This window comes from Scophthalmus maximus, chromosome 20 (genome assembly GCF_022379125.1).
Source record: "Scophthalmus maximus strain ysfricsl-2021 chromosome 20, ASM2237912v1, whole genome shotgun sequence".
NCBI lineage: Eukaryota > Metazoa > Chordata > Actinopteri > Pleuronectiformes > Scophthalmidae > Scophthalmus > Scophthalmus maximus.
The window spans coordinates 92,501-113,200 of NC_061534.1; the positions used below are offsets into that span (position 1 = coordinate 92,501).

General features: G+C 48.9%; 5 protein-coding genes across 12 annotated transcripts in view; 2 read left to right on the top strand and 3 right to left on the bottom strand.

Moving 5' to 3' along the window:
• fer (fer (fps/fes related) tyrosine kinase) overlaps nucleotides 1–6,555 on the top strand; it is a 13,315-nt gene extending 6,760 nt beyond the window's left edge. For 3 of the 6 annotated variants that reach the window (XM_047329681.1, XM_047329679.1, XM_035607294.2), the window contains exons 2-20: nucleotides 1–24; nucleotides 609–740; nucleotides 824–997; nucleotides 1,080–1,179; nucleotides 1,267–1,450; nucleotides 1,724–1,861; nucleotides 1,938–2,057; nucleotides 2,147–2,269; nucleotides 2,348–2,549; nucleotides 2,738–2,836; nucleotides 2,957–3,163; nucleotides 3,271–3,393; nucleotides 3,504–3,560; nucleotides 3,650–3,768; nucleotides 3,886–3,980; nucleotides 4,067–4,190; nucleotides 4,506–4,660; nucleotides 5,042–5,164; nucleotides 5,429–6,555. The exon at nucleotides 1–24 is cut by the window's left edge and continues 145 nt beyond it. In XM_047329681.1, the coding sequence (XP_047185637.1) occupies nucleotides 1–24; nucleotides 609–740; nucleotides 824–997; nucleotides 1,080–1,179; nucleotides 1,267–1,450; nucleotides 1,724–1,861; nucleotides 1,938–2,057; nucleotides 2,147–2,269; nucleotides 2,348–2,549; nucleotides 2,738–2,836; nucleotides 2,957–3,163; nucleotides 3,271–3,393; nucleotides 3,504–3,560; nucleotides 3,650–3,768; nucleotides 3,886–3,980; nucleotides 4,067–4,190; nucleotides 4,506–4,660; nucleotides 5,042–5,164; nucleotides 5,429–5,565 (2,436 nt within the window). In that variant the 3' untranslated portion in view covers nucleotides 5,566–6,555. Of the gene's footprint in view, nucleotides 25–608; nucleotides 741–823; nucleotides 998–1,079; nucleotides 1,180–1,266; nucleotides 1,451–1,723; nucleotides 1,862–1,937; nucleotides 2,058–2,146; nucleotides 2,270–2,347; nucleotides 2,550–2,737; nucleotides 2,837–2,956; nucleotides 3,164–3,270; nucleotides 3,394–3,503; nucleotides 3,561–3,649; nucleotides 3,769–3,885; nucleotides 3,981–4,066; nucleotides 4,191–4,505; nucleotides 4,661–4,966; nucleotides 5,165–5,428 lie in introns of those variants that run through there. The other 3 variants (XM_047329683.1, XM_047329682.1, XM_047329684.1) reach the window with 3 other exon arrangements.
• A 182-nt stretch (nucleotides 6,556–6,737) lies between these two features.
• On the bottom strand, nucleotides 6,738–7,743 carry cdc26 (cell division cycle 26 homolog). The gene is made up of 3 exons (XM_035607311.2): nucleotides 7,610–7,743; nucleotides 7,050–7,140; nucleotides 6,738–6,976 (listed from the first exon to the last, which is right to left on the bottom strand). The coding sequence occupies exons 2-3, from the start codon at nucleotides 7,128–7,130 to the stop codon at nucleotides 6,764–6,766; spliced, it is 294 nt and encodes a 97-aa protein (XP_035463204.1). The 5' UTR covers nucleotides 7,131–7,140; nucleotides 7,610–7,743; the 3' UTR covers nucleotides 6,738–6,763.
• prpf4 (PRP4 pre-mRNA processing factor 4 homolog (yeast)) lies at nucleotides 7,443–11,864 on the top strand. Of its 2 annotated transcripts, none has more exons than XM_035607296.2 (15): nucleotides 7,443–7,600; nucleotides 8,310–8,515; nucleotides 8,606–8,792; nucleotides 9,548–9,635; nucleotides 9,722–9,801; nucleotides 9,905–9,998; nucleotides 10,080–10,174; nucleotides 10,252–10,310; nucleotides 10,449–10,572; nucleotides 10,652–10,741; nucleotides 10,831–10,953; nucleotides 11,069–11,176; nucleotides 11,281–11,399; nucleotides 11,503–11,609; nucleotides 11,693–11,864. In XM_035607296.2, the coding sequence occupies exons 2-15, from the start codon at nucleotides 8,344–8,346 to the stop codon at nucleotides 11,777–11,779; spliced, it is 1,533 nt and encodes a 510-aa protein (XP_035463189.1). In that variant the 5' UTR covers nucleotides 7,443–7,600; nucleotides 8,310–8,343; the 3' UTR covers nucleotides 11,780–11,864. The 2 variants fall into 2 exon arrangements, with proteins under 2 accessions (XP_035463189.1, XP_035463188.1); XM_035607295.2 differs by lacking the exon at nucleotides 7,443–7,600 and adding an exon at nucleotides 7,645–7,769.
• Nucleotides 11,865–11,932: 68 nt separating this feature from the next.
• wdr36 (WD repeat domain 36) lies at nucleotides 11,933–17,163 on the bottom strand. Of its 2 annotated transcripts, none has more exons than XM_035607293.2 (22): nucleotides 16,826–17,163; nucleotides 16,577–16,604; nucleotides 16,380–16,480; nucleotides 16,177–16,294; nucleotides 15,962–16,094; nucleotides 15,828–15,882; nucleotides 15,597–15,729; nucleotides 15,305–15,480; nucleotides 15,097–15,217; nucleotides 14,922–14,987; nucleotides 14,596–14,685; nucleotides 14,325–14,467; nucleotides 14,118–14,235; nucleotides 13,861–14,026; nucleotides 13,659–13,767; nucleotides 13,505–13,584; nucleotides 13,311–13,418; nucleotides 12,954–13,185; nucleotides 12,740–12,859; nucleotides 12,516–12,597; nucleotides 12,229–12,419; nucleotides 11,933–12,128 (listed from the first exon to the last, which is right to left on the bottom strand). In XM_035607293.2, the coding sequence occupies exons 1-22, from the start codon at nucleotides 16,970–16,972 to the stop codon at nucleotides 11,979–11,981; spliced, it is 2,667 nt and encodes an 888-aa protein (XP_035463186.2). In that variant the 5' UTR covers nucleotides 16,973–17,163; the 3' UTR covers nucleotides 11,933–11,978. The 2 variants fall into 2 exon arrangements, with proteins under 2 accessions (XP_035463186.2, XP_047185634.1); XM_047329678.1 differs by having other exon boundaries at nucleotides 12,229–12,416; nucleotides 16,826–17,162.
• Nucleotides 17,164–17,363: 200 nt separating this feature from the next.
• Nucleotides 17,364–20,699, bottom strand: slc25a46 (solute carrier family 25 member 46). Its single transcript, XM_035607300.2, has 8 exons — nucleotides 20,290–20,699; nucleotides 19,946–19,988; nucleotides 19,800–19,857; nucleotides 19,654–19,731; nucleotides 19,373–19,473; nucleotides 19,129–19,185; nucleotides 18,971–19,028; nucleotides 17,364–18,669 (listed from the first exon to the last, which is right to left on the bottom strand). Exons 1-8 carry the CDS (start codon nucleotides 20,552–20,554, stop codon nucleotides 18,073–18,075), a joined length of 1,257 nt encoding a protein of 418 aa, XP_035463193.1. The 5' UTR covers nucleotides 20,555–20,699; the 3' UTR covers nucleotides 17,364–18,072.
• Between the last annotated feature and the right edge of the window lies 1 nt (nucleotide 20,700).

A 20,700-nucleotide genomic window follows, 5' to 3' on the forward strand; every position in this document is an offset into this window, starting at 1 on the left:
AAGCTGCAGGACTGGGAGTTAAAGGTGCTTCTCTCCACATATTTATTTAAAGATGCTCTTATGTACTTGATCATTATCTCACTTCAGTCTGGGATTTATGATCATTATGTCACAGTCAAGGTCGTTGTTCCCTCCACTATGACATGATGATCATATACCTCGGACTGAAAGAAGATGTTGCTTCTATAAAAGTGTGAAATTAATCAATACTTTACAATTCGATTTTTTTATTTAGTCAAAAAAGCATTTTTTTAACGATTAATAAGAAGTCGTTCCTCCTGGCTGCCTGCACACTGCACGGTGGTTGCTATGCAACACTTTAACATTTTCTCAGAAATGAAAAAACGTTCAGCCACCGTGTGTTTTAGCTTTGTAAGTTTCCTCAACGTCACTCCGTCGCTATTCACATCTACTGATGTCGTTACTTCCTTAGAGGTTGCGGACCTGCCAACTGGCTCAGTCATACACCACAGCTACGAACCAATCGGATCGCTTCGGATCGTCTCTATTGTCTCTACTGTCTCTACTGTTTCAACTGTCCATGTCTCTACTGTCCATACTGTCCCTGCTGTGTATAAGAACAGAAGTGTGTGTCTGTCGCCCTCTAGCTGCTGGAGACGGTGAAGCGCTTCATGACTCTGCGGGTGAAGAGCGATAAGGAATACGCCGCTCTGCTGCTCAGCATGACTCAGCAAACGGAGAAGCAGGAAGCAGCTGACTACGTGAGCACGGTGAGCAAGGTGAGCGACGCCGCTGTTTATTCAGTCCTGTTGTCTCTTGGCCACGCCCAGCGCTGGTGTCACAGCTGCTCTCTCTCTATCAGTCGTGGTCTCAGGTGATTCGTCAGACAGAGGCGTTAGGGCGAGTGATGAGGAGTCACGCCGACGACCTGAACTCGGGTCCTCTGCACCGCCTCGCCACGCTGATCCGAGACAAGCAGCAGGTGAAGAAGAGCTACCAGAGTCTTCATCAGCAGCTGGAGAGCCACAACCACAAGGTCTGCCGGGAAATACACCGCAACACGCGGCTGACGACACGCAGACGTTTCCCACGGTAACTCCGGTGCTTGTTGTTGCCAGGTAACCAGGAGCGACCTGGAGAAGTTGAAGGCGACGTATCGTCAGTTGAGCCGAGACGCGAACAACGCCAAAGAGAAGTACAGAGAGGCTCTGGCTAAAGGTCAGACGCTTTTATTTCATTAAAGAACCTGAGCACCTGCTGACACACTGCTGACTGCTCCTCTTCCTGGTTCTGATCCAATAACAGGCCGAGAGGCGGAGCGTGCCCGAGAGCGATACGACAAAGTGACGGCGAAGCTCCACAACCTTCACAACCAGTACGTGTTGGCGGTGTGCGGCGCTCGAACGCAGCAGGACGAACACCGACAGCACGCCGCCCCCGCCCTGCTCGACGCCCTCCAGAGGATGCAGGAGGACATGACGCTGGCACTGTAAGTCACATGACTGACGAGGTGGTGGGCGGGGCCTGTCAGCAGAATATGAACTATGTACTTTCTCAGGTATTCATATATAATATAACCGATATTATTATATATAAGTGTCTTACTGCAGTATGACTATTCTGGAGGAGTACTGTGTGTATTACTGCACTAGGAGTATTCTGGAGGAGTACTGTGTGTATAACAGCTATGTATTACTGCAGTAGGAGTATTCTGGAGTAGTACTGTGTGAATGACAGCTGTGTACTCTGTTTATTACTGCAGTAGGAGTATTTTGGAGGAGTACTGTGAGATCAGCAGTCTTCTGACGGACGACATGGTGAAGGTTCATCAGCAGCTCTCGGCGGCGGTTCAGCAGATCGACCCTCTCGCAGAGTACCAACACTTCATCGACGCCTACAGGTCAGCTGCACTCTGGTTACCATGGTAATGCTGTCTGTCTCTCGGTCACCGTGGTAACAGTGTCCGCCTCTCTCAGGTCTCCGGAGACTCTGGAGCCGAGCGTGGAGTTCGACGCGTCCCTGTTGGAGGAGACGGACAACCTGCCGGCCAATGAGATCCTCTGGAACACGCTGACGGCCGACAGCCTGCAGGCCATGTGCGTTACTACAACTCTGTTTCCTGTTTCCTTTCAAAGTAAAAGTCTCTCTCTCGTCATTTGTTTATGATTATTATCTCCTTGTTCAGGTTGTTGTCGGCGACAGAGGAGCTGACCCTGACTCAGCAGAATCTGAGGACGAAGGAGGCATTGGCCGATGACCTCGACGCCAAGATCCAGACGAGTCAGCAGAGCGGCGAGCGGAGGAGCGAGTGAGTCCCTCTCTCCCTCTCTCTCTCTCTCTCTCTCTCTCTCTCTCTGTGCTCATTGTTTCTGTCTCTCACCCTCAGCTGCGTCCTGCTACTCAGTCAGAAACTCTCTCTTCTCGAGCTTCGTCATGCCGTCCAGTCACTGCGTGGAACCGAGGCTCGCCTTGCCTCCCAGAAGGCCCTGCTGGACACCAAGATGGCTGCCGTCACCACCTCCCCTCCCCCACCGCCGCCTCCCCCCGCACTGCCGTATGAGGACGATGCGCGTTCTGTCGGATCCACCGTAAATAACCAGTTATTGATTAATGTGTGATCTGATCTGAGATCTGATCACAGGAAGTAGAGCTCACTCTGTGTGTGTGTGTGTGTGTGTGTGTGTGTGTGTGTGTGTGTGTGTGTGTGTGTGTGTGTGTGTGTGTGTGTGTGTGTGTGTGTGTGTGTGTGTGTGTGTGTGTGTGTGTGTTTTTTCAGGACAAGACGAAGGAGAAGAGCTCTCGCTTCGACACTCTGCGTCACTCTCTGGCCGGAATGATCCGATCTCCTAAATCCATGTTGGGCTCCTCCTCCTCGGTGAGAACCATTCTTATTGGATCACTGTGACATCACTGATGCTGTGTGTGTGAGTGTTAGCTTGTCGTTGTAAAGAGATTGTGCCCCCCCCCCCCCCCCCCCCCCCACCAACAACTGCAGCAGTTCTTCGATGTGATCCCCACGTCGGAGCGCCCCCTGGCTGAGCAGGAGTGGTATCACGGAGCCATCCCCCGCACCGAGGCTCAGGAGTTACTACGGCAACAGGGAGACTTCCTGGTGAGGGAGAGTCACGGAAAACCGGGCGAGTACGTCCTGTCGGTGTTCTCTGACGAGCAGAGACGACACTTCATCATCCAGTTCGCCGACGTGAGTCCTGTAACAAATATATTTATATACATGTACATATATATGTGTGTGTGTGTGTGTATATGTATACACCTCTCTCTCTCTCTCTCTCTCTCTCTGTCTGGTAGAGTCAGTACCGTTTTGAAGGGACGGGTTTCACCACCATCCCTCAGCTCATCGAACATCATTTCTCCACTAAACAAGTGATCACCAAGAAGTCTGGAGTCGTGCTGCTCAACCCAGTCGTCAAGGCAACCACTCATATGTTGACCCTAACATGCATGCCGTGTGTGTGTGCGCGCATCTGTGTGCATGCATGCTCGTGCACGCTCGTGCTCACTGATGGTTGTTGTGTGTTCAGGATAAGAAGTGGATCCTGAACCACGAGGACGTGGCGCTGGGCGACCTGCTGGGAAAGGTTACGACACGCACACTCACTGTCAAACACGTTAACCTCTCTCTGCCTACATTACCCATCATGCCGTGCTGTATTATGCCTGTCTCCAGGGCAACTTTGGCGAGGTGTACAAAGGGACGCTGCAACGAGACAAGACGCAGGTCGCTGTTAAAACATGTAAAGAAGATTTACCTCCAGAACTGAAGATACGCTTTCTGTCGGAGGCCAGGTCCGATCACACACACATACACACACACAATAAATACAAGTGTCAGGAGTTTCACGTGAACCCTGACACGCTGTGATTGGCTGTGGTCTCACGCTGCCTGTCTGTGATTGGCTGCAGGATACTGAAACAGTACGACCACCCGAACATCGTGAAGCTGATTGGTGTTTGTACGCAACGACAGCCAATCTACATCGTCATGGAGCTGGTTCCTGGTGGGTGGAGCCTGACTCATGTTGTTTTCTTATTGGTTGGAGTCTTTTAAGTGGTTTGCTTGGGTGACGCTCGCCGTGTCTATCAGGTGGAGACTTCCTGTCCTTTCTGAGGAAGAAGAAAGACGAGTTGAAGACGAAGCAGCTCGTTCGCTTTGCTGTCGACGCTGCCGCTGGCATGGCGTACCTGGAGAGCAAGAACTGCATCCACAGGTAACTCGTGTGTCCTACAGTCTGTGAACACATCACCTGCTCTGGCAGACACTCTGAACCTTCATTACTTCATTTAACGTTACATGCATCATGCAACGCCGTGTAATATGTTTTTACATGTTACGCGTTACACGTCGTCACATTTTACATTTAACATGTCTGAAGCCCGTCGACATCGAACACGTTAAAAACCCATGAAGAAAACAAGAACTGACGAGCCATCAAACTCACAGCCCTCGACCCTCAGGGGTCGCTGTGATGATCACAAGGTTAACCTCACCTTAACCCCTCTGTCTCCACCTGTCTGTCTGTCAGGGACCTGGCGGCGAGGAACTGTCTGGTGGGCGAAGGAAGCGTGTTGAAGATCAGTGACTTCGGGATGAGTCGTCAGGAGGACGACGGAGTTTATTCTTCATCTGGACTCAAACAGATTCCAATCAAGTGGACGGCACCTGAGGCGCTCAACTACGGTAACACACACCTGTCTCACACACTCTCCTGTCTCACAAACTCACCTGTCTCACATTCTCACCTGTCTCACATTCTCTCCTGTCTCACACACTCACCTGTCTCACATTCTCTCCTGTCTCACACACTCACCTGTCTCACACTCCCACGTCTCACACTCTCACCTGTCTCACACACTCTCCTGTCTCACCCACTCGCCTGTCTCACACAATCACCTGTCTCACACACTCACCTGTCTCACACTCACCTGTCTCACATACTCATCTGTCTCACACTCTCCTGTCTAACACACTCACTTCCTCCCACAGTCACAATTACCTCAAACCAGGTGACTTCAACTGCCGGGCCAGGGCTTAATATGCCTGCTCTGTGATTGGCTGCAGGTCGTTACAGCTCGGAGAGTGACGTGTGGAGTTACGGGATCCTGCTGTGGGAAACCTTCAGTCTGGGGGTGTGTCCTTATCCCGGCATGACCAATCAGCAGGCCCGAGAGCAGGTGGAGAAAGGTAATGTCCCTGGTCCAGTGACGATGATTATATAGATCCACAAATCATTATGATCTTGAGGGAGCAATGATGTCATCATGAAGTCAGAATCGGGTCAAAGCTCAAAGTGAACAAAACACATGACATCAGCCAATTACTGGCCATTGTATGCCTTAAAGACATCATGATGACGTCATGACAACGGGAGAATGTACATCATTGTCCTGCACACAGAGGTCAAAGGTTAAATAGTGACGTCAACCGTGATCTCATCCTGGTTGCTAGGTTACAGGATGGCGTGTCCTCAGCGTTGCCTGGATGACGTGTACCAGGTGATGCAGCGCTGCTGGCAGTACAACGCCGAGGAGCGACCCAAGTTCTCTGAGCTGCAGCGAGACCTGACGGCCATCAAGAAAAAGTGATGACATCATCAGAGCCCGTCCTCAGCAGCACCGCGTGGTCACGGTGACGTGTCAGGTGGGCGTGGTCTGCAGCACAACCTCTGTTAGCATTTAGCATTAGATCTCTCTTTGAACTGCGTGGTAAACAGGTTAGCATGTTGCTAGCGACGTGGTCAGTTGATGATAGCATGAATGTAGCTAACGTTCTTGCTCTGATTACACTTGACGTTGTTCCTGATCAGGTATCAATCATCAAATATTGATTAACACGCTGACGCTAATGTCCAACCAATCAATAAAAACTTTATTTAAACATCGGCCATCGGTGATCAGTGAGCGTCTGCTAAAATCATTCTATTTTTTATCAAATGAAGAACACCAAAAATAACTTTTTACAACATAAGCCAAAAATACAAAGACCCACCAGCTGTTACCATGGCAACAGATAAACACTTAACGACCCCGCTGCTGAGGACCAATCAGCTCTCAGCACTAACAAACTGATTATTTTTATTTATTGTGGTTTTATTCATTTTATTTTTTATGTTACTTATGTTTTATTATCTGACAGCTGTCAATCATCACACAGACCACGCCCAGCCCACATTTTGCTTGTGTAATTCCAGGAAAGTTCCAATTCCATCATGTTGTTTTCAGGTAAAAAAAAAGACTGCTTTTAAAAATGTTTCTTTCAGTCTCAATCTCTTCTTCCAATCAGCACTTCATCCGTGTATTTGCTGGTTGTCATAGTAACTAAATTATATATATTGACTACTCGTTAATGAATGGAGAGCCCTGATTGGTCAACATGGTTTCCTGGATGGTGATGGGGCGTGGCCTAATCCTTAGTGATGTCAGAGCTACTGACTTACTGTAAATAAAGTACAGATGTTTTCTCTTTGTTCAAATCTTTCGAAACACTAATCGTCTGTTTGTCTTTTATATTTGTTTAAACTCTTTATGAAAATATCTTTGTAGCATTTATTACAAAATAAAACACGTGAACACACAGCTCCATGTCTGGTGTCTGATATTACACTGTTTATGAATTTAAATCAAAATCAAAAATCTAACAACTCAAAACTTTTTAATTATTTTGTTTGAAGCTGATTTTAATGACAAGTAATAAAATCACATTCCAATGATTAATCACTGATTCATGTTTCTGATATTTGATCCAAACAAACAAACAGTTTTGAACATGAGTTTTATTGTCGTGTTAAAACTGTAAACTTCCGAACAGTGTCGGCAGCGTGGCCGGCTTGGGGTGTGGCTTGTAGCCGATTCGCTCGTTGATTAGCTCCGCCCTCGATGCTGCTGTGGAGGAGCAGGGGGAGGCAGAGGCTCCGCCCCCAATGATGTCAACACTGATTACAGAAGAACCACCTACTCCGCCTCCTGACTCCGCCTCCTCGCGCTGTCGCTTCCTGGCCTAAAACAAACAAACCAACAGCTGTTTACCTTCCTGTCAGCTGATCAATTGATATTGATAGAGTGATATTTACCTCCAGCTCCTTCTTGACGCTCTCGAACTCCTCGGTGTCGTCGATCTTCAGCTCCAGACGAGTCGGTTTCCTCCTCAACATCTTCTCAGACCTTCAACATCAACAAACTTTATTTAAATGTGACAGAAATTAGTGTCTACTGAAATAATTTATAAGTATATAAACAGTTCATAAACGTGATGATAATCCAATCAAATCCTAAAATTTAGACTCTGTACATTCAGACCATCACATTACTGGACCTGATTATCGAATCATTATCAACCACTGATCAGTTCGGGAGTGATGACGTCTTACTGTCACGTGGCTAACAGCGGATCAAGCAGTTGGAAACTCCTTTTCCCGATTATTTCTAAATGACGGAAACGCACCGTTTCGATCCAGCAGTGATCACGTGACAGTGTCACAGCGGAACTGGAGGTGTAGGGAAGCTAAGCTAACCGGCTAACGCCCGTGTGACGGTGTCAGAACAGAGTTAAAGCGGAAACACAAGCGTCCGTCGAGTTTCGACCAGGCAAAAAACGTGAACACGTGAAGTGACGTCGACAGAGGTACGTTACCTGGCAGGTGCGCAGTCACTTTCCCGGGGTTTCTCTTCTCTGCTGTTTGCTTGCTACCACTGTGTCGACCGGAAATACAGCGGTTTGACCCGGAAGCAGAAGAGGTAGGTTACATCCGGGTCACGGCTCCGAGAGACGCGGTCGGTTCGTTTGTCTTCAGGTGAGTTCGAGTGAAACTAAACTAAAAATAAAGATGTTTCAGCTTTTACTTCAGGAGCGGGCTGGTTCCGCCTGATGCTAACGGCTAACACACTCCCGGTTACACGCGCCTACGCTCGCGGTGCCGGTCTGTGGCGGACCGGACCGCAGAGGACCGGATCTGGAATCATACTTAAAATTATTTATCAAGGGACGATGGAACAAGACCAGGACCGGTGGAACAAGACCGGTGGAACAAGACCAGGACAAGGACCGATGGAACGGGACCGGTTCACCATCGGAACACGAGCGTCATACCACTCGGGACCAGTAGAGGCGCTCTTCACTTTTTCTGTTGTTCTTCTTTAGTGTCAATGTGAAAAATACATGCGTCCTTCGAAAATAAACCTTTTAAATCTTTTAAATGTTCATACTTTTTCATTCAATAACAGAATGTTTTTGTTTTTTTCACAGGTTTAATTTGTTTATGATGACAAATAGCTGAAATTAATATTTACTTATTGTGTTTATTTTCTCTGTTAATTCTTCGTGTGATTTTCAGCGCTGTAGTTTTGCCAGCAGCCTTTGGGTGTAAGATGTCGGACGAGGAGGACGCGGCTCCGGCCGTGAAGAGGAGTCGTGTTTTCTATGGAAGCCTGGAGGAGAAAGAGCGGGAACGTCTGAGCTCAGCGAGGCACGGCGGCAAGGGGACAGGAAGTGATGCGGTGAAGGCGGGAATCGAGGCGGGAAACATCAACATCTCGTCAGGTGAGTCGCGTGTTCTAACGCTAACTACAGGTGTGAGTGAGTGGACGTGTCAGATGAGAGTGAGACTCAGTTTCCCATGATGCCATCCAGGAGAGACGATGGAGATGGAGGAGCGGGTCAGCGAGCGTCAACACGAAGCGCTCGCTGAGTTTGAGCGGCGGCGGCGAGCGCGTCAGATCACCGTCTCCACGGACGACGCAGAGGTGAAGGCGGGTCTCCGGGCGCTCGGTGAGCCAATCACGTTGTTCGGAGAGGGACCAGCTGATCGGCGAGAGAGGTGAGAAAATGACCCGCCCCCTTCACTGGACAGTGACACAGAGTCACAGTAAGACAGTGTAACAGTGAACCAGTCGCAGTGAGACAGTCACAGTAAGACAGTGTAACAGTGAACCAGTCGCAGTGAGACAGTCGCAGTGAGACAGTCGCAGTGAGACAGTGTAACAGTGAACTAGTCGCATTGAGACAGTCGCAGTGAGACAGTGTAACAGTGAACTAGTCGCATTGAGACAGTCGCAGTGAGACAGTCTCACAACGAGACAGTGGCAGTAAGACAGTGAACCAGTCTCAGTAAGACATTGTCACAGTGAGACAGTCGCAGTGAACCAGTCGCAGTAAGTCAGTGTCACAGTGAGACATTGTAACAGTGAACCAGTCGCAGTGAGACAGTCACAGTAAGACAGTGTAACAGTGAACCAGTCGCATTGAGACAGTCGCAGTCAGACAGTGTCACAGTGAGACAGTCTCCCAACGAGACAGTGGCAGTAAGACAATGAACCAGTCTCAGTCAGACATTGTCACAGTGAGATAGTCGCAGTGAACCAGTCTCAGTAAGACAGTGTCACAGTGAGACAGTCGCAGTAAGACAGTGTCACAGTGAGACAGACCCAGTGAACCAGTCTCAGTAAGACAGTGTCACAGTGAGACAGTTGCAGTGAACCAGTCTCAGTAAGACAGTCGCAGTAAGACAGTGTCGCAGTGAACCAGTCTCAGTAAGACAGTGTCGCAGTGAGACAGTTTCATGTCTGTCCTCAGGTTGAGAAGCGTCTTGTCGGTCGTTGGTCCCGACGCCCTGAAGAAATCCAGGAAAGATGAAGAGCGAGCAAAGAGATCACAGGAAGAGGTGAGTATTCACTCGAGTACACAGGAGTAAACACGATTACACAGGAGTACACACAAGTACACTGTATTTTCTTTTTGACCAATCAGTGCCAGCAGACGTGGTACCATGAAGGCTCCGCATTCCTGAAGGATGCCCGGCTCTGGTTGGCCAGATACTCTCTTCCACGGTGAGTCAGTAGCAAACGGACTAATCAGAGACATTTACTGTGAATCTCTGATATTGATCAGTTGATCAGTTGGTTCAAGGCTCTACTGTGATTGGTCCATTAGGGCCTTTAAGCGTCTGGAGGCGGAACGTGCTCAGAGGGATGTTGCTGAGGCAACGAGGGGGATCCGACAGCAAGAGCTGCACAAGAGCCTGAGGGTGAGATGAGAGATATTATCAATAATCAAATCAATTAATCAAATATTAAATCTGCAGAATCAAACTTTTCTTCTTCTTCAGAATCTGAACAACTTCTGCAGTCAGATCGGAGATGATCGACCAATCAGCTTCTGCCACTTCAGCCCCGACTCCAAGATGTTGGCCACCGGCTCCTGGTACAAGCCCAGCCCACTTTACACATTACCATACGAGCAGTTACCATAGTGATACTAACCTCTCCCCCTCCCCGCAGGAGCGGTCTGTGTAAGCTGTGGTCCGTCCCCGACTGCAACCTGATTCGTACACTCAGAGGTGGCCGGAGCTTCACATGATGAAATATGATCATCACTCGCTTTTTCTGTTAATTCAGTTGTATCAGATGTATTATCTTTATATTTAATTGACAGTTTATGTGAAGTCTTAATAACTGGCTCCGCCCCCTTCTGCCAGGACACAACACCAACGTGGGTTCCGTCATGTTCCGCCCACAGGCTGGAGTCTCTCTTGACCAATCGGATGTGAGCTTGGCCTCATGTGCTGCTGACGGGTCTGTGAAGTTATGGAATCTGGAGAGGTGAGGAGACGAGGAGATGAGGAGGCAGGAGACTTGCTGTGTAGATGGTCATTAACTGCTGTGTCTCATGTTGCCGTAGCGACGAGCCAGTGGCGGACATCGAGGGTCACAGCGAGCGAGTGTCCCGGGTGTCGTGGCATCCGTCTGGAAGGTTCCTCGGAACGAGCTGGTAAACTGATGTCAGACCATCATCATCATCTGTGAACTTGTACACTCTCAGAGTATTTCCTCACACTAAGTGTACATGTCTGTGTGTAGTTATGATAATTCGTGGCGTCTGTGGGATCTGGAGGTTCAGGAGGAAATTCTCCACCAGGAAGGTCACAGCAAGGGCGTCCACGACATGACCTTTCACCCCGACGGGTCACTGGCTGCTACTGGGTACTGAAATACTACACAACACTTTACTGTAGTACAATACACTGTAATGTTCAAAACTTTAAAACACTGTAGTATGATCAGTGATTGAAGTCCTCTGTGCCTGTCATCCAATCAGAGGCCTGGATTCGTTCGGCAGGGTGTGGGACCTGAGGACTGGGCGCTGCATTATGTTCCTGGAGGGTCACCTGAAGGAGATCTACAGCCTGCACTTCTCCCCCAACGGGTCAGCCAATCACAGAGCAGCTCGCTCAGCACACAGCCAATCACAGACGAGCAGAGCAAAAGATTAAACATTGAATAAAGTTTGTTTTTTATTTCTTTCCTCAGGCATCACTTGGCAACAGGAAGTGGTGACAACACCTGTAAGGTCTGGGAGCTGAGAAACAGGAAGTGCCTGTACACAGTCCCCGCCCACCAGAACCTGGTGTCCGCTGTTCGCTTCCAATGTAAAAACATCTTTGTATTTTATTTTAATAGGTTTTAATTTTTACTTCTAAAATGTAGTTTTGTTTGATTTAGTTTGTGTCTGACCTCACTTCCTGTTTGTAGCCACGGACGGTCACTTCCTGTTGACTGGAGCATACGACAACACGGCAAAGGTCTGGAGTCATCCTGGTTGGACGCCACTGAAGACGCTCGCCGGACACGAGGGGAAGGTACGAACGCTGCGCGCTGATAGGTCCATTCGGTTGATACGTGATTACGTCGGTTCGTTAACACCACGTGTTTTTGTTTTCAGGTGATGGGCGTCGACGTGTCGCCTGACGGTAAACTGATCGCAACATGTTCCTACGACCGTACCTTCAAACTCTGGTTGTCTGAGTGATGTCACTTCTTCAACCAAGTTTTTTTAATCAAGTGAAAAATACTATTTGTTTCTTTTCAATAAAACTGTTTAGTGCTTGAATTTAGTGATTTTATGATTTGACTTTTATTTCTGCCTCGAGTTACGTAAATGTTCAAAACAAAAACACTGATGAACATTCAACATCAAACTTTATTGAAATACACAAAGTGTGTGCGTGTCACAGCAGTGCACTCTTGGTGTACGACAGCAGACACAGTGATTGGTCGAGTGATGCTCGTAGCTCCGCCCAACCTGCCTCCAGCTGGGTGGAGAGGCGGAGCAACGCTTCCATGGCAAAAGTGTCCTGTGACAACGAGCGGAGATGAAGCTGTGGAAGAAAAAACGACAGGTGAAAAGGGGGCTGAGATTTTCACAATAAAAGACTGAAAACGAGTAGAGACGAAGCTGCGCTCTCATTGGTTGCTGACCTTCAGGAAAAGCGCCAGGTAAGAATGAGCCAGATCAAAGTCCCGCCCACTGGCCAACATGTGTTCAATCATGTGGATGAAAGCGAGCAGGAGGCTGCTGGCTCCACCCCCCTCTGATGTCAGACAGGTGAGCTCGACGGAGACCGCAGACGGCCCAAAATCCTTCAGGAGAAGCACCGGGCAATTAACTGCTGGGAGAGAGTTTTTATTAAAACATTTACATAAAACTAAAGTTACTGTCATAACAAATATCAAATAATGAATGTACAAACAAAACTATGGCTCACATGATCCAGACTCCAGAGCAGCTTCCAGAGCAGCGGTGAACTTTGACCTCTGAGATGACAAACCCGAAGGCAGCAGCTTCGACTGGAGAAAGACGACGACTTCATTACACCATGGATTACATCATCGTTTCACTGTCTGACATCACTGTCTGACGTCACTGATCAATATCAGCTGACTGAAACATGCAGTACCATGGTTACCAACTGGAGACAAGATGTTGTACCTGTGTTTCCTGTTCAGTTGCCGTGGGTGACGTGAATCGTGGCGTGAGACCAGGAAGTGTTGGCAGGAAGAAGGGCGCAGCAGGCGGCGCAAGAGGCGGAGCCACAGGTTTATTCTTCTTCTACAAACACAAACATCACGATTGTCATGGCGATCAAACAAACGATTAATGAGTGAAATGATCAACTGATCTGAATGACTTCAAGTCATGTGACCTTGATGTCGTCCAGGTAAAGAAGACTTTTCCATCGAGACTCCGGCAGCAGTGACAGCGTAACAAGCTCCGCCCCCAACTGATCGGCCGACTTATAAGCATCATCCCCCTCCTCTGATGTCACTTCCTGTTCTGATTGATCCACTGTGACGCCCGGCAGTGTCTCCGTAGCTGGTTGGTGATCTGCCGGGAGGGGGCGGAGCCCCACAGGTCCACACAGACTCTTATTGGTCCTGTGGGAGAAGAGACATATTTTGATTGGCTGCTGTAAGATCAGCTGATGAGTGTCACGATTACAAACATTTTTAAACATGAATCTAAATGATTGTGAAAACGCTGAGAGCTGATTGGTTCAGACCAGAGGTAAACTCCCAGACTGTCGATGTGAGCCGTCGCCAGGAAGTCTCCCGTCGGCGACATAGACACACCCACTGGCGCCATGGCAACCAGGAAACAGTCAACGAGGCTGTAGAGAGAAGAAGATTAATGTTGACTGATTATTAAGTTATAATTATTATAGATGTAGGTCGGAGGTTGGAGGTGAATTCTCACCAGCCCGAGGGGAGGTCCCAGGTCCGTATGGTGCAGTCCATCGCCACGGTAACCAGCCAGCGGCCGTCAGGGCTAAACGTCTGAGAGACAAAGTGATGTCATCACTAATCTGTTATAACAGTTAGCATCATTATGTTAGCCCTCTGTAACCCACCATGTCATTTATGTTGCCATGGTGACCCACAAACTTCCTGACCACACGTCTGGTTTCTATGTCGACCACCAGCACCGTGAAGTCATCCAGCACTAATGCTAACATCCCGCTAACAACAGAAAAGAAAAGACAAAACTGTTAGCTACCTGTTGCTGAGCTAAGTCATGCTAAGCGTTAGCTACCTTTGTTAACCATTAGCTACCTGTCTCTGTGTAGCATCATGGTAGCCGGTGCAGCATTTAGCTTCAGCTCTTCTTCCTGTTTCCTAGTCTTGAAGCGCCAGAACTTGAGCAGCCAATCCGAGCCGGCGGTGAGAGTCAGCTGGTTCAGGGTATCCGTGGCGACGCCTCGCACTGCGCCACAGTGAGCTGAAAGCAGAGGGGTGGAGGCAGAGGGTCGGAGTCAGAGATGGACAGAGATATTTTCAAAGACCAATCACAGAAGAACAGTTCATCACACCTTTCTCACTGTCGCCATAGCAACCACGATGAAGGCCAGACTGCAGGTTGTATACGTCAACACGTCCGCTCGACGAGCCAATCACAGCAAAGTTACCACAGGAAGTGATGTCGACGGCCTGGAACAGTGACAGGAAGTGAGTATCACATTCAGAGTACTGTAAACAGAGAATAAGTTTACTATAGCTCCGTGTCATGATGTGATTACCGTGGCGACAGTGTCCCGGCGAGGGGAGGGTGGCTGCAGGTGATGAGCTCCCATTGTGCACCTCTGGTAGTTCCATGTTGTGGCTGCTAGGCGACCGCGATGACAGGCAACGATGCCGTCCCAGTCTGACTGACGGGCAGCAGCTGTCAATCAACAGAGAGGAGGCGTAAATCATCTTTTAAATCCTTAAATGATATTATATTATATATAAATATATATAATATATATATAATATATTTAGTCTGAGTTGTGAGAAGAGTCGAGCGCCGACCAGAGGAGAATGCCAAGATGGACGGAAGACGTAGCTCCTCGTACGACAGACCCTTCTTCTTCTTCTGCTCCTTCTTCCTGTTGATGGAACCTTCAGACAGACAGACACAAACGCACACACACACACACACACACACACACACACACACACACACACACACACACACACACACACACACACACACACACACACACACACACACACACACACACACACACACACACACACACACACACACACACACACACACACACACACACAGTTGTTTGAACAGCAGCTTTAAAGTGACACTTTCTGAAAGGAGTGTGTTTGACCTTTGACCTCACCGTGACCCAGGTTCTTGTTGAAGCGCTCGTGGACGGTGGAGAAAGACTGAAGTGTCCCGTCCTGACCTGCACACACACACGCACGCACGCACACACAGTATAAAGCTTCTGATTGACATGACGACAGAACACGTATGTTACCCAGAAGCCACTGCTCTGATGAGCCTTTATTTACCTGCACTGAGGATATTTTTTCCGTCGTTGCCATGGTGGTGGATGGTAGTGGGTGGGGCGCTGTGCCCTTGACGACTCCGCAGCAGTCTAGCTCCGCCTCCCTCCTGGTCGAATATCCACACCTGAAGAAGAAGAGAGAAGCAGATTGTGGTCAGAGAAACGTTTTCCTGTCCAGTTACGAATATGATTCATATTTTCATATGTTGGACCTTGATGGCGTTGTCAGCGCCGTTAGTGACCAATAGCGGCTCCCCATGCAGGAAGGTTGCTGCAGCGATGGCTGTGCTGTGGGCGTGTCTCTGCTGAGCGACCAGCTGATGGCGTTCGAGATCCCAGAATGCAATGTGGCCCTGAGGGCTGCCGGACGCCACGATGGGAGGACCGTCTGAGAGAGAGAGAGAGAGAAAGAAAGAGAGAGATGGGTACATCCTCGTTTCCTTCACTTGTGTCCTTTCCTCTGAACTGGATCAGAGGCTCAGCGAGGGTCAGGGGTCAAGGTACCTGTTCTGAAAGCGAGCCAGCTGATTGGTCCCCAGTCTTGTGTGAAGCTCATCAGTGTTTCGTCCAGACGAATGTTGTGAATGATGATGCGGCCCGTTGCTGTGCCAACGCCGACCACGTCCACTGCAGGACTCTGGAAAATGTAGTTTTATTATTCAACACATGAGAAAATAACACACATACCCACACACACACACACACACACACTCACACACACACACACACACTCACCTGCTGCAGAACAGTGACTCCCATCGACCAACCACGAAACGTGAACAACAACTTACTGAGGAGAGAAAACAACAATCAGCTGTGTTTCAGAGTGTGTGTGTGTGTGTGTGTGTGAAGTGACATCAGCCTCTCACCTTGTCTTGATGTTCCACAGCTGCAATGCACCCTGGGAGCTTCCCAGCAGCACCTTGTTCATGTAGGTGCTCGGGTGCATCATGGCCGACACGTCGAAAGTGTTGGGGTCAAACTGCAGACGCAGGTACACGTCTGAGTGGCGGAGAGAACAAGGCATGATGGGTAAATTAAAGACAATGCTAAGTGTACCTTAAGCCCCGCCCCCTCTGCTCACCGCCGCCCTGAACGTCCCACACGATGACATCGCCGCCGCTGTCGGCAGAGATCAGGTGATCGCCCAGCGGCAGCAGCAGACGCACTTCCTGTCTGTGACCATTGTAACGCATCACCACCTGTACGGACGTTAAAGATTAATGTGACAAAACGAAAAACGGACTTTTCATAACGATCAAAATTCATCAGTGTAACATAAGTTACCTCTTTGTTTCGGGCGAAGGCGCTGACGAGTTTCCCAGCGGCAGCGAACACCAACATCCTGTCGGCTGCCAAGCAGGTGATGTCATCCGACAGGCTGTTACCTAGGCAACACGTCACATGACATCACAGGGTCAGAGTTCAGCAGCAGCTCCACAAACACTGTAAATTGATCTCATATTTAATATTTAGCTACTCACTGACAGCGACGATCCCCAACCTGTTGACCTGCAACAATAATCAATAATCAATACACTGATCAACCTGTTCACACACGAACACGTTATACTGGAAAACAACAACAACAATAACAATAATGACGACATCAATAATACTGAAGCCCGTGACGTGTTGTCGGTGTGGACCGGAGCTGCCAGCGGACCAGCACGTGACTCGGTTCGGTGACACGGTTCGAGTCCCTGTGAGTGAAGCACGTGGTCGGTTCTTACGTTGTACGTGTGCAGACACTTCCCGACCACCGTCACCAGGTAGAACTCCCGGTGCTTCTGGTGGAACCGGACCGCGTGCGGCACGTGGTTGGAGTAAAGACCCAGGACCCGGAAGCCGGAGAACAAAGAGCTGCCGCCGCTCGACATGTCCGGTAACAGCGGAGCGGTTCACCGGAGAAAAGACGAGAACCAACGAATCAGCAGGTGGAAGACACGAACCGAACCGAGTCACGGAGAATGAGAAGAGGCGCGGAGGATTCGGGTCCGGTGGAAACAAGCAGCACACAACACAAAGGTTCCGCGCGGAGGAGGTTTGGTTCCATGTTCATGTTTTTACCGCCGCCTGCTGGAGTGTTACTGCTGGTTCTGACGTCATCACAGAAATGAGCTCAACAATCAACCAGTTCACCGGATACATGACCTTTGACCCAGTGTCTTTCGATTCATACAAAGTGTAAACCGATCCATTAAACACAAGCAAATGACATTTTTGATATAAATATGAATATGTTGTTTGAATAAAAAGAGAAGAAGCAGCTTCACAAGACCAGATTTATTTTTATTTCAGCTCCAGACAAAAACACATTGAAATTTTAATTTTTCTAAAGTTTCAACATTTGACAGAAAAACAACATCACATGACGCCAGGTGTGACATCCCTTATTCATATTTATTTATTTTGAAATGGTTTTCATTCAATTGTTTGACTTGAATATTAATATTAAATTATAATAACTCACATAATTTAATCTAAATCTACATTTAATTCATTTTTACAACTTTATACAAATGAACAGCGACACCTGACAGCAGGTAACCAATCAGCTGTCAGTATTTTAACACACGACTTCATGCTGGGACAGTAAGTGACATGGCATTTCCATAGTGTCATTAGTTGAAGACAGGAAGTGACACACGCTCAGTGTGTCACTATAGCACCATAGCACCAGATGGCTGTTGGTTCATTTAGGGGTTTCTATGGCGATCCTGTCAGTGGCAAGGCTTTGCCATGATGTCACAAAGCGGTTGCTAGGTGTTAGCAGGTGGTTGTCATGACGATCCAGTGCAGTTTGTGGCATTTGCTGTGGTTGCTATGGTGATTCTGTGTCTGCTGTACTGAGATATGTGAAATTCATTATTATTATTATTATTATTATTATTAGATGAAGGTGTAAAGAGTCCGGAGCGCTGAGACGTTTCTTCCTGTCACAACCAGGTGACCTCTCTGCGTCTCCCTGGTAACGCCTCTAGCTGTGCTTGGCGTCCAGCAGCAGCAGCCTCAGCAGCGTCCTGGCCGCAGCGAGCAGCGCTCCGTGCAGCGCGTACTGTGCCACCAGCGCTCCGAACCCCCGGTAGAACCCGGCCATGCCCTCTTTGCGGCGGATGGCGTGAAGGCATTCAGAGAAGCCGTCGTACTGCGTGTTGACAGGAAGTACCAGCGGGCTCCCGCCGTTTCCTGCGGCAACCACGCCGTCGGTGGCATCAATAATGGTGCGCGTGCCCTGCAGGCTGAGGCGGTGCAGCGCAGTCTCAAGTGGAAACACCATCACGTCGGCCACGAGAGACCCCGCCCACGCCGCCGCCAGCTCAGGGAAGTAGCTGTCAAGTGGGTTGGATGGATCCACCCGCTGCTTCTTGCTCCGCTGGTGCAGCCACAGAACTGCCCGCTGCACCGAGGCTGCGATGGCGTATCGCAGGACGGCATGTAGCGCGGCGGGAAGCAGCAGAGCACTGAGAGGAAGCAGACGGCGACTGTGAGGAGCGCCGACGCCCAACAGGCGAGCCATGCCCTCACGGACACAGTCCAGCAGACCAGACGATGAGTCGTCACGGACGATCTCGCTCTGAGGACGAGACAAAGTGTCATTTAACCGTGAAAACCAGAAAGTTCACCGCAACTTTTCTCCGATGATACATGAAAATTAACAACATGTTATAAATAATTATCAACAATCTTTTCTCTCGTTTCATCAGATAAACGTTATGAAACAAAGAAACGTTTCCTGATGAAACTGCATCATTCGCTCCAGAACTTTCTTCAGTCAAAAGCTCCAGAACCGTCACTTGAGTAAAGAATAATTCAGAAAGATGGATTATTTATAAATCAGAAACAATTTGAACGTATGATCAATAATCAATAGTGACCTGGACCGTCTCGATGAGACTGGAGCAGTAGAAAGGAAGAGCCACCACAGCTGTTAACCTGCGCCAGAGAGAGAGAGTCAGAACTACAGACAATAATCAATAATCAACTATTGATCCAGAGAGGAAACAGGAAGTGTCAACAGAAGTAGTGAACAGACCCTTTGAGCAGCAGGTGACCAGCGAGTTGTTTCCAGCTCCACCGGTGAGGAAGCTCCCTGCAGACACAAAACCACACTGTAATCGTACTGTAATCATACTGGACTGTAACCACAATGTAATCATACTGTAATATCACTGTTAAATCACTGTGAGGTCACTGTAATATTACAGTGATATTGCAGTACCATTACTGTAATATTCCCACAGTTTCTCTACAGTAACAGTCCTACTGTACGTGGTTACCGTGGCAGCGGGGTGAACTCGCTGATGATGCCCTCGGCTCCCAGTGTGATGCCGTGGACGATGAAGGTGCTGCCCATTCCCTTCCACAGCGCCTTCGGACCCTGATCAATAACAATGTGATGAACTATGAAATATTAAACTGTGAGCATGTTCCATGATTCATCATTCAAACATGAAGATCTTTATATTAAACCGAACTTTCAATAATCAAGAGACAAAATCAGTTTCACGAGTTCTTCTGAGATTTGTTTATTTGTAATAAACTCAGTGTTGAATCTCACCTGAGCCTTAGTGATGACGTACATGACGGCGACAGCGCTGAACGGAGTCAGGTGGTAACAGCGGCCGTGATAGTTCACCTGCAATTCATGGAAATATTAATATGGATGAAAACAGAAACCGGAGGAGCTGGTGGAGGTGAACCGACCTGACACTGTCTGCGGAGGACGATACACGGATGAGCCAGCACGTTCTCTGTGAACAGACTGAACACGACGACGACACATGAATATCATCAGAACCATATCATGTAATAAGAAGAACATCATAGATCATAATAATATGGTTAACAACCTGACAAGTCCGATTCCAAATCCTGCGAATCGATTCAGCTGCTCTGCACAAACGAGACAAACTTTCATTTTATTTTTCACTTCCTTTGAATATGACGCATTAACTCACTGGCTAACTGTTAGCATGCTAATAAACAAAGTGTTAGCATGCTGATTGACAGTTAGCTTGTACGCTAAGCCTAACCCTGTCTGACCAGGTCAGTCGCAGGTCTTATTGGTCATGATAGTTAGCACATTAGCTCCGTGCAGTTGTTCCTGTTGTCGTGTTAGCAAACCACCGCGTAATAAGATTGTCGCACATTAGCATGTAGCCGTGAGAGCTAACGCTCCTCCGCACCGACCTACCGACAGGCGGGACGCCGGGCTGCGGAGCGTCCCAGCCGGCTGCGGGAGCTCCGTGCTCTCCCAGCGGCTCGTCAGACTGCGGTGTCCGCTCTCCGTGGTGCAGGTTGCGGCTGCCGGGGATGTCCGGCGGCGTCGTGACCCAGTGGTGGTGTTGAAGCTCTGCGGGGGCTCCAGCGCTCCGGACCGGGTAGCTGGCTCCGTACAGCGGGTCGTCGCGGCCCCGGTAGCCGAGTCCGTCAAAGCTGTCCGGCCGCCTGGAGGCCATCAGGGGGTCGGTGAGGGGACGAACCGCGGCTGAACCGTGACTGAGAGCCGGTTAACGGAAACAAACACAATCACGTCCCGGTAGAGAAACGGGAGAAACGGTTTAGAGGTGAAGTCGTGCACCTGCAACCCGGAAGTTCTCTCTTC